Source organism: Rhipicephalus microplus, chromosome 3 (assembly GCF_043290135.1).
Source record: "Rhipicephalus microplus isolate Deutch F79 chromosome 3, USDA_Rmic, whole genome shotgun sequence".
In the NCBI taxonomy this organism is placed as follows: Eukaryota; Metazoa; Arthropoda; class Arachnida; order Ixodida; family Ixodidae; genus Rhipicephalus; species Rhipicephalus microplus.
The window spans coordinates 136,013,185-136,024,553 of NC_134702.1; the positions used below are offsets into that span (position 1 = coordinate 136,013,185).

The window sequence follows — 11,369 nt, forward strand, 5'->3', positions numbered from 1 at the left end:
GTGACACATCTTCGGTATAATTAGGAACATCGCCAGTTACCTCCATATGTGGCCATCATCAGTTGTCTTGAAGCGACAACGAGCGAAAGAAGCCTTGAAGGCTGTTGTTTCCAGCTTTTGTGTTTTTTACGCTAATATAATTACTTACGTCCAACACATTGTAGCTTCGCGTTTTTGTCTATGTTTTTGAATAAAACATAGATGTATATGTAATACTTTAAAGTTTACGAATAGCAGTGGCGCAAGACAGCATGAAGTGCGAATTAGTGTGTTAGTGCGTGAACTAAGAGGATACCACAGGTGTTCCTTTCACATACGCCACTATAGTCAACTCTTTTCTTTACCAGTGAATGTTTTTATTCCACGTGACTGATTTCGCAAATATTATACATTACAGGGAAGGCATCAACAAGTTGCCCGGGATATTGGCAAGTGGCCAAAAACAAGAAAGTGCTGATGCTCATCAGAATGATTTTAGAACTACAAGCACTGACTGCAATAACTGTTAAGGCGAAGGCCTTAAGTTCCCACTTTTACGCTGTCTTGAAAAGTGCCGCGTTCGATAAAAACGCACATGACCTAATAAAACTTTGTAGTAAACATTTATCTGAAGCTCTGCTGAGACTCAGTATTCTGCGTGACACAGGTATTCCACTAGAAAAGGCCCGAGTGCTTGAAACCACGTCTCTCGTAGGATGGTACCAAACGTATCACCATGCGAACTGTGCGTCGAGTGGGTGTTTGAGAGCTGGCAACCAGTTACAAAGTGCTGATAATTCCTAAAAACATAATAGAGTAGTAGCATCAACAAAGTGTGCCGGCTGTTAGACAACCGGTCACTACCAGGGAGTTGGCGGGTATAGGGAAAGGCAACATCAATGTCTATACTGAACTAATAAAATCGTACTCTCCCGTTCTCGTAAACTCTGAAATGGCGATGGTGATGATAAGGATGGCAATGATGCTGACTACGAGATTGATCTTCACGCGAATCCTAAAAAATTCACACTGAACGGCTTTCCCCTTCGTGTCACCGTGGCTGTATTCATCAGTTGGAAATTATTTCCTCGCTGTAGTCGAGAAGTCCTTTGAACGCTTCCATTTCTGTTTGCGTGTGTGTCATCACTACTGATGAGTATCTAAGTTTATTTAAAGAACAGTGTCGTGTTGGATGTAGAAATATCATAGCAATATTCGCACGTTTTTTTTTTTTTTTGCCAGTTCAAGCATGCAACGTCCTTACTTTTAATGTCGGAGAGAATCTTCACGAGCTCGTTGACCCTCTCTTCAGCTTGTACAATCGAAGACGGCACCGCAGCAGCATGTGTTACAGGCGTGGTGCATGAAACCAGGCACGCGGCCAATATGGCAAAGCAAGAAAGGCTCCAGCTCATTCTTGTTGAAACTTAGGACCCAGACTACACCAAGTGAATTTTTGTTCAGAGCCTGCAAGGAATAGAAGTTTATCACACGCAGTTGGTACATAAGTTAGAACATGTGTCAATTAATGAATTTATGTTGGGCTAATGGGTGCATTTAAACAAGGTTCAAGAACATAGCGTAGGTCTACGAAAAATAAAGGGACGTTGCTTTTTCACTAACACACTATGTTGCCAGCGAAGCAAGCTGCATACCCTTTATACCATGTTGGTCTGCAGTGCTCGAAGTTCAGTATACTCTGGAATACTAATGGCAAAGGAACTGCAAACACCTTTTTGTTGTAACGTAGCAGGGATGTAAGGTTGTGTGTTCGCAAAAACGCCAGGCCTGTGCGGAAGGCGCAGCGCAGTCACATCTGAAGTTAGAAGAGCGGCCTTTCAGAGCCTTTTCTAAACATTCATTGGGTAACTGCTGCAAGCACACTTGCTTGATACTCATTACGGCTATATAAATAAAATTTTAGGGGTAATAGGCCAGAATTGTAGATGTAGATGCAGATCTTAAAATTGTGGCTCAAACCTACCGTGGGGAATTGGCCAAGAATCGCATAGCTTAAGAAGAGGAAATATATATCTTTAAATACTAGCCAAAAGAATATGAAGAGAAATATTGATTTTTTGTAAATTATTCCTAATGAAAATTTTGGATGAATTAGTTTCTACTGAAGGAGCAATAAATAACTGATACCAAGAAAAAATTTGCAGCAGTGTACGTTGCTGAACTGAGGACCTCTTGGAATTGGGGTTATTGAGTAAATCTCTTCGACTGTACAATGGAATCTTGCACGGCTTCGCACACTTTTCCGTTGCTGTGGCCTAGGGTATGTGCACCTAGAGATAGTAAGTTTGGCGTTGTCAAAGCTAATCCAAGGATTCGTAACGGAATTTCCAGTGATACTTTTCTTAATGATGAAAACTTTCTACAAGAGACCAAAACGTGTTTTACAGTTTCCTTTTCTCCCCAAAAGGCACAGTGCGGAGAGGGAGTCAAACTTGCTCTAAACAAATAAAAGTTTAATTGAGAAATACGATAACATATGCGAGTGAATAAAATTTCCAGATATCGCTTATGACATGAGGAAACTTTCCAGAGTGTCAGTACATGTTTGAAGTATGGACAATTTTTTAAAGATGGTGTGGAGAATTCTGGTATCATCATTTTTCTCATTCATTTTTCGTCATTCTTCTAAGAAGCGCGGTATCCGCTAAACTACTGCGAGAAATTTTGTGCCAATTGTTCAAGCAGTGGCTGACAACGATGAGGAATCAGGTGTGAAGTGGGTATGCACCACAGATGAAAGCTGAACGAAAACAAGCTTTTGAATGTAAACATTCGACAGAATACCGTCTGGTTGGGTATGTAACTGGGATAAGGAGTCAAAATGGTTGTAGTCTAAATCATCTCCCAAACAAGTTTTTGTATATGTTGGGGCATTTCACAACCCACTCGCTACGCTACTCTCAATGTGCGACGACTGCTGGTTCTTTTGCTGTTTTAAAGCGCTTCAGAAGTCGTATCAACGCGATTACATTTCCGACATCAAGCCTGGCTGAGACAAATTTGCCAACAAATCGCAAGAACCGGCGTAGCTCAGAGGTAGAATATTGACCTGGCACCCAGCGAACGCTGGTTAAAACCCCACTGTGTTATTCACGCAAGATTTTTTTTTTATAATTTCGCATGATGTGGTTACGCACACTGGCTGTGGCAGCAGACAACTACGGCACTGAGCGAGACCCGAGTTGTGACCTCACAACAGCTTTCGCTGTAAATGTATGCGGTAAATGGACGCTTAGCCTTTGCATTTGAAATGGCCGCCTGTACGTCATGTGCAAGCCGCTAAGTGTCCTACTCCACCGATGAAGGTAATATAGGCCTCTCCCTGCCAATAAGCGCTGACTTTCTTCCCGTTTACTTGATGTCAACATCATCCCGCCCTATACACCTTGAGCACGTATGAATAACATTATAAAGATAGCTGCTCTGTCTTCAAGTCCTAAAGCCTCGATATATTATTTAGGGGCGCCTTAGTGGAAAGATTCGCAAATTGGGCCACCTGAGATTCTTTGACGTGCACCTACGTAATTGGCGCTCACATCAAGGGCGTACAAAGAATTGATGTTTTTTTGGAGGGGGGAGGAGGAAGGCGAAATTTGGGGAGGAGGGCAGCACAAGGTGGTGTTATTCAGAGTCAATTTAAAAAAGAAAAGGCCCCGTATCTGCATATTACACTGCAAATGTCGTCGAAAGCCGATAGTCTTGCCTCTGGAGAAAGTGAACAAAACGTTTGTTTGATGTTCTGCGCGAAAAAATAGGCGAATAATAGTATTCTGGAGGCGCTGCGTTAGAGTGCCTTGAGCATGCAGCGGAGGTGAATGAGCGCATCAAGTCACGTCACACGTGAGACATGAGCGCTATCTGGGAGTTATCTTCGAAAACCAAACGCGTGGCTCTAGATGGGCGTGCGCGCCCGTTTCAGAGGTTATATGCTGTAGAACGCAAGGCGATGGATAGGTGCCACCACCGTGTCGTCTTAGCGAAACGTTGGAAGCACTTGCCTTTTCGTGCAAGCGTTGTATAATCAGCACAGCGTGATGAACGCTTACGTCCTTATAATTACTTATGTAAGCCTTTTCTAGTAAAAAGAGAGAGAGAGAACTCTTTATTGAATTGCAGATAATTTAGCCGGCATGTAAAATTCGCTGACTTTCTACTTTGCGTGGGGAAGGGGATTGAGTGAAGTACAAATAAGAAAAGAGAGAGAGAGGAAAAGACAAATTGTAAGAAAGATGATAGAATAAAAAGAAAAGAAAGAAAAAGGCCATCTCTGACCATTGATTGAGGACGTGCATTAAGAGTTTTTTCGTGGTATCAAGCTACAGCTTGTCTAGCAGACCAATGCTGTCCAAGTACGCAAACAAAAGTTTCATAGCACGCCTCTTTAAAGTGGGGCAGACTAAACGTGCCAATACACAGTCAAGGGAGAAAGTTCTCACGGTTATAGAAAGCATGCAATGTTCATAAAGCGTACGCTCCTCAGCCTACGCTCTACACTCAAACAATATAACTTATATAACTTATATATAAGTTTCACAGATTAAAGACGCGCATAAAGAATATATACGTGTTGTAATGGTGCTTCAGATATGCGAAATAATTGCTTTTTAATTAACAATCGAACAAGTATGAACGGTGAAACTTGAGCAAAGTTGGTGGGCGCTGCAGATGGGGTCGGCCGTTTGGGATATCGTCTGATACCGTTTAGAGTACCAGTAGCATTAAGGGTGGACAAATAGACAAATGTGCAGACAGACAGACAGACAGACAGATCACAATTTTTGCGTCGAAGGTCCCCAAGAAAGACCATCGTCTTTAACGGTCGTCTTTAAAATTGGGAGTAGGGTGGGTATATGCAAGGGCCCTGAGTATTGTTCACTGGTTACAGTGCTGATTGACACCTATGCTGACGACACCATCACAAAAACGTTGACCACCCCCTCCCCCCTGCAGACGCTACTAGGCAGCTGCATTACCATGCACAAGTCTCTATAACAGAAGAACGTCAAACCTGTTCAGAAACATTAGCTATCTGCTTGGTGTAACGATTGCTACAAGATGGTGGTTGTGCAAATATTTCTAATTACCTGACATGTATCCACACTGCGTTCTTGCATGACTCGTCTTATACGCCAGAGAACACCATGGGCAGTTATAGTGGATTAATGCATTTAAAATGTGCAATCAGCCGTTTTTTTTTTTGCCCATCAGATTTTTTTTTACTTCTCCCCTTTTCTTTCGACCACCACAAAGCCCCATTTTGGTCTAACCTGAGTTTCTGCAAGGATGATGCCACATGAAAGTTCTAAATTGCGAAGTAATTCTTCGCTCTTACAATTTATTTGCCGCTTCTTTAACCATGCCAATCAGTGAAGTATTGAAATTGCCTTCACATGACCTAATATAGCCGCAATTACATGAGTCATTTAACGTGACTAATGCGCCTGTACTTATGTGTGCGTTTGCTCTGTTGATCAATTCGTGTTTGTTACTTTCTTTCAATTCATTGAGAACAACTAGCGTGGTCCGCGGGAACAGTTTTTTTCACTCCAGGCATGGTTCACATGATTGTTTCAAAGAAGCACTGCCATGTGGTGTTGCTTTTTTATCTGTGGTCTTTTCTTTGACAGCATGAAAATTATCACGTCACATGCATCTTTACATAATGAATTGGTTCTTCTTTATAATATTATTAAGTTTTTTGTCCCAGTAGTGTCCTAGTGAAGGGCTTCGGAAATTTCAATCAGCTGGGGTTCTTTACCGTGCTCCTAAATCTGAGCAGGTGGGCTTCAAGCATTTTCACCTATATTCAAAGAACTTTCTTTGCATTCCTCTTCAACGTAGCAGAACACACTTGGCCCTAAAGTTATCTGTCGTTTTCAACGTTGCTAATTTAACAATTGAAAAGTGTGCAAGAAATAGTCTAAAGCTGCATCAGTGCAAACCATACTGCGTTAGTTACACTAAGCCGATGTTAACCGTTTTATGTATAGTATTGGAGGAATATAATAATATTTTTATGAACCGTATGATGACTTCACAGCGTGAACAAGCGACGTACTCACAATTATATTAGTCCCCAAACGCTGTCGCATTTTGTCGTACGCAAAACGCATTTTCTTAAATCACTACACGCGCCGCGGTAATATAGTGGTTATGGAGCTCGAATGCCTATACAAAAGTCGCGTGAACGAACGATGGCTGCACCGGCAACTTCACACTAGAGACTAAAAAGTTTGTAGCACATGCGCTTCTATTTAGAGGCGCGTTATTGAACCCCAGGTGGTCGAAATCTGGAACAGTCTTGTACTCTGGCCCAGAAAATCTTGTGCTTAATTTAGGAAACTAAGGCTCGACAGAATTTTATTAGTGGAGTGAAGATCAGACAGATTTAAAACAAAGCGTACATTTAGTTTACGATAGCGATTGTTATTGTCAACGCTGTCGTCATTATGGTACCAAACGCAAGTTGCAAGATAGCTTACCTGAAATAACGTGATGAGGCTTGAGTTTTGTGTAAAACAGCCGGCTGCAGTTTTGACACTCCGAGGCCACAGCGGACTGGGTCGGAAGCACACGCTCTCTGGCACGTGTTAAGAGCTTTCCCGCCAAAAGCTACTGACGACCTTAGGAAGCTCGCCTGTACTGTACGCTCCCCTGATGAGGTCAGCGAATGCGGCCTTGGAAAACCCGCCCGCAACGGCGCAGCATGGCATCCACCCCAAAGAGACACACTGATTGCACGTTTCGAAAACCAGTGGGAGAGAGACTGGCAGGCAAATAAGTTCGCTGAGTATCATCCTCTTGCCGGCCGAGTGGTCGCTTGACGTGCCTCCTCAGAGTAGCCGGACATCGGCCGGCTTAGGGGAATGCCCGAGGTGTTTCGCCTGGTGGTCGCAACAGCGCACAGTCGTCTCACGACCAAGGAAAAGCCGGCTGATCGCTCGGTTACGAGGAAAGGAGAGGTCGTTAAGGGCATACAAGCAATGTCAGAAAAGAAAATGCTGATGCGAAAGAAGGCCAAACAGATAGGTAAATGCTGCTCTGGTAGCGAATGGTAGCGAGGGGGTACGTAGTTTGCATTTGTTGGTTTGTTTGTTTGTTTGTATGTTTGTCTGTTTAAGTGCAGAGGAGAGATGCTTGAAGTAAATAATGGTTATAAAGACCAAGCTTCTAAGAAACTTCGTGGCGGTTCCATCCGTCTCATGGTGAGTTGAAATTCAGTTTCGTGGAAATTTATGCACTGTAAACTAGTAACTGCTCAATGCATTTGCAATGCAGGTGTCATTCTTTAAGTACACTCAAACTAGTAATTCTGCAGCACTGTGCATTTGACATCAGTCATTTCAGGAAGAGCTTGAACGTTTATAACTAGATGCTGACGACGGCAACAACTTTACCTCGAAAAAAAAATAGCCATTACTGTGTTGACATTATTCAATTTGCATATTTTATTTTGAGGTAGGAAGAAAAAATCCTCAGTGAGTACCACAAAAATATAAAAATATAGCAGGCGATTGCACTTAGAAAAGAAAAATGAACAGGTCAGAGCCAAGCGAAATTCGGAAGGGTAACATCGATGAGCAGGAGAAGTGGACTCCATCTCAAATGAAACCACGAAAAAAGTTTTCGAATGCTATTCTTGCTGGTAAACACATGTACTGTCGAGTTCAATCTTCTGTTGGCGAGTACTTACTTCTCTTAGGTGAGCTTCAAGGAAACCCTTAAAAAAGTTCAATAGAGTGATAGTTTGTGGAACTTAAATAGTTATATAGCAACTTGTAATTAGAAGCTAAAGAATACAGCACCTACTGAAATGAAATTTGGAATTCTTTATTTGCATATCAGACTATTTGACTGCGAACTTCTTTTTATTAAGCATGTATTAAAAAAGACACTAATCTTTTGCTGTACTTGTGTACTGAGAAGTGCATGATTCATTAATGAAGTCACTGTGTGCAAGCTCTCATAAGTACTGTCTGAAAACACACTCTGCTTGGCGGGGAAGTACTTCACTTTTCCCACGCAAATCAGTGCTTTTTTTTTCGCTGAAATTCTCCTTGAAAAAAGCTACTTCGTCTTTCTGTTCATTTTCTGAGCTAAATTCCCACTACAAGCTCTTTTGTAGGCAGAGCAGTTCCTATCTTAGAGCGGAAGTCAAAGATGACATAGCGCTGTCTTTCAGACCATTTTCTGACCAATGTTACGTGCAGCACTCCAGATGGTGTAGCGAAATATGTTCGTACGACTCAAATAAATCTGGAATAATTTTGCTGAATGAAACCTTTTAGCATTGTGTCCAATGGTGCTTGTTGGGGGAGGGGGATTTAGAAAGAAATGGTACAAAAAATAGTTTGTTTATTTGAGATTCACTGAAATAGTGTAATACTGCTTTTTTCCGGAAAATCATATACAGACAACTGCGGTCACCCATCAGTAAAATGTGTTTTGGAACAAGATTTACGTGTTGGGTAGAAGGGGAGTTTATACAAACATCTAGATTATTTTATGTAAATGCGGCAGTACTTCATGCTATCAATTAAGTGATCGTTATTCCTTCCGTCCTGTATTAAAATGTAGGTATCTTTGTCCGTTGTGAGGACTATATAACCTTCTTACTAAAAATACAGGGCATTATACCGCAGTGCAGGTTCATTCAAATCCTCAACAGCGCGATAAACTTATTTCGATCATTTTCATAATTTAGATGAATTCTCCAGAAGTACGGTAGAACACATATACAGAGAAAGATATTCCGAAATGCTGATATCGCAATACACGTACTTTAAGGCTAAATACACACGCTGTGCAACATTTGTTTGTGATGTGATGGAATATTTTGAAAGTATTTTTGCTGAAAGCCGAAGGGGTGCCTCGAAATACTAATATAGAAATACAAGAAGTAGGTACTGAAATACTTTAGGTTGCGATCGCCAGAAAATATAGTTTATGGGCATCTTAGCATTTTTAATAATGTTGCAGTGCATCAAAACGTGCAAGTCACCCACTTGTCTCGAATCGAAACGCTCACCAGTGAGTTCAGGTAAGGTACACGTCAAGAGTACACCCATCGCATGTTTTTTGAGCGCTTTATTGTGTTCCAGTAACAGTTGCTCCTCAAGTAGGCTGTCTTTCAATCCTCCAAAACTTAAATTTTTTGCCACTGTAGACTAGTAGAAGTTCATTTTGTCGAAATAAATACCAAAATAACATGAAGAAAAGTTGGACGTGCTGCACAGGCCTTGACACAGATGTATTGTGGGGAACTCTGCCCTTTTCATTTTGTCCTTAGTGGCGTTGGGTGCCTCACCACATGAGTCATTTTGTTCGTATGCAGAACCCAACCCCACCTTTTTTGTTTGGCCGACCGGTGGTCTACCGTTGCTTGGTGTAGGAAAGAAAAATCTTTCGTTTTTCCTCCCAACACATCAGCTTCATCTGGACAAAAAAATTTACGAGATACCCATCTGCGGTATACTATTGCGATGAATTTTTATATAACAAATTCACTTCGCAACAAAATATATTAGATATTTTTTTCAAAAGTTTCTCAATACACAATACTGATATTCAATGGCATATCTGAAATAGTATCGTTACTATAGTCGTATATCGTGATACTTTTCGATGATGATTGATTTGTGGGGTTTAACATCCCAAAACCACCAGCCCTCGTGATACTTTTCGAACCAACCCAGAAGTTATTATAGTGAATTTCATTGCGGGTGATATGAATACACTGATCAACTGTTTGTTTCATGCAAACTAAGGGTTGATGAAAAACATGTAGTCAATCACTGCGCGACATTTATGTTGCACTAAACCATGCTTTGTTCTTGTTGTAATATACAGTGCCCTTAACAGCTGATGTATCAAGCCAGGCAGTGAAGCCCTGAGATAGCTGCCTAAATGGCTATTGAGGTGCCATGTAAATATTAGGGATAACTTTCCCTCGTAAAATGCTTTCACACCTTGAATCATTGATAGCACTACAGTGCTGAATCAATTAACTGAAAAAACTAACTTAGTATTGCCTAAATAACTGCTGGCACATTATGCTATTTCTGAAATAAAGAGATGTCTTTTACTGCCTTACCTATTTTATTTGACCATAGACTCACCTATACACAAACTTGGAGGCTTGTAGCATTGTCATTGAATCGAAACAACACAACACGCAGTTTGGCAAGCTCGTTTCTTTGCATATTTAAATATAATAATACAAAATAAAGTCACATTCGTTCTACCTATAGTCTACCATAACGATGGTGGAGATAAAAATGCCAGATTTTGGCACTCTAAGTCTAGCCGGAACCAGTTTCGTTTCTTTTTATCATATTTATAGGAGACGCCTGTCATGTCAATCCACCATTCAGAATGAGAAACCAGCAAGTCCTTGCAGTATATATAAAAAAACCAAATTAAATGAAGGTAATACACATGATTTTACTTTTCAGTGAGGGCTGAGTCCGTAAAAGCAAGGGTTCAAGTTGATACCAGAACAATATCCAGAGTTCCTGAAACACCTAGAAGAATCTGGCGTCAAGCGTCAGTGCAAGGGGGTAGAAACAGCTCGACTTCTATAATGAAGTATTTGTTGTACACTCTCAATTATTTACTGACCCACCGTAATACGAAGTGCATTGCTAAGATGAATCAAGGAGGGTGAATGATGCAGACAATTATAACAAAGCCGATTACCAGAAGATCAAAAAAAAGAACTTTGCTGCAGGGGAATCAAGGAGGGTGAACAATGCAGGCAATTATAACAAAGCCAATTACCAGAAGATCAAACAAAAAGAGCTTTGCTGCAGAGTTTCTTCATAACTATTGTTACGGGATATGATTCCGTTGGGAATTCGGCACGGCAGGTCAATTTCTATTTTGCAGCGTTCTTACGACTGTCGGTTTTGTCACACACCTCTCGCATCTTTTCTTTGCGTTGGTTCCAGCTTGTGAGTTCTTCGTTGTTTTCATACCATACCTTGACCATGCCTCTCAAGTAAAACAGCACATTATCCAACTGAAGTGTGAGGTCTCATCTGTTCGGCACACTCACTCGTTCGAACATGGCCAAGCAATCGCCCACGTCGATGCCATCGGTCCCGCAGAATGTACCGGGATCCTTAAGTGGCGTGAAAACGTATGGTTGCGACGCCGTCTTCGTCGGAGACGCTGACGTTGATGCGGAGGGCTCAGCATTGGCCATGGCTGGAAAACCGATGCGACGTCCGCTGCGGAGCTCCGTTGCCTGTTGGTTACCCAGCACCTCTCACCAATATGTTAGGCGGTCGGTGACTTCTGTACAAAAAGCTTTTACAGAGGAAAAGCCACAGGCAAGAGTCACAATGGCTGATTGGCATGCTCGTGCA

General features: G+C 41.6%; 1 protein-coding gene across 1 annotated transcript in view; it reads right to left on the bottom strand.

Moving 5' to 3' along the window:
• The window catches only part of LOC119188157 (angiopoietin-4), a 44,019-nt gene extending 37,177 nt beyond the window's left edge, over nt 1-6,842 (bottom strand). Inside the window, exons 1-2 of the mRNA XM_075888053.1 lie at nt 6,483-6,842; nt 1,244-1,446 (exon numbers count right to left, since the gene is read on the bottom strand). Of these exons, the coding sequence (XP_075744168.1) occupies nt 1,244-1,394 (151 nt within the window). The 5' untranslated portion in view covers nt 1,395-1,446; nt 6,483-6,842. The remainder of the gene's footprint in view (nt 1-1,243; nt 1,447-6,482) is intronic.
• Nucleotides 6,843-11,369: the final 4,527 nt, after the last annotated feature.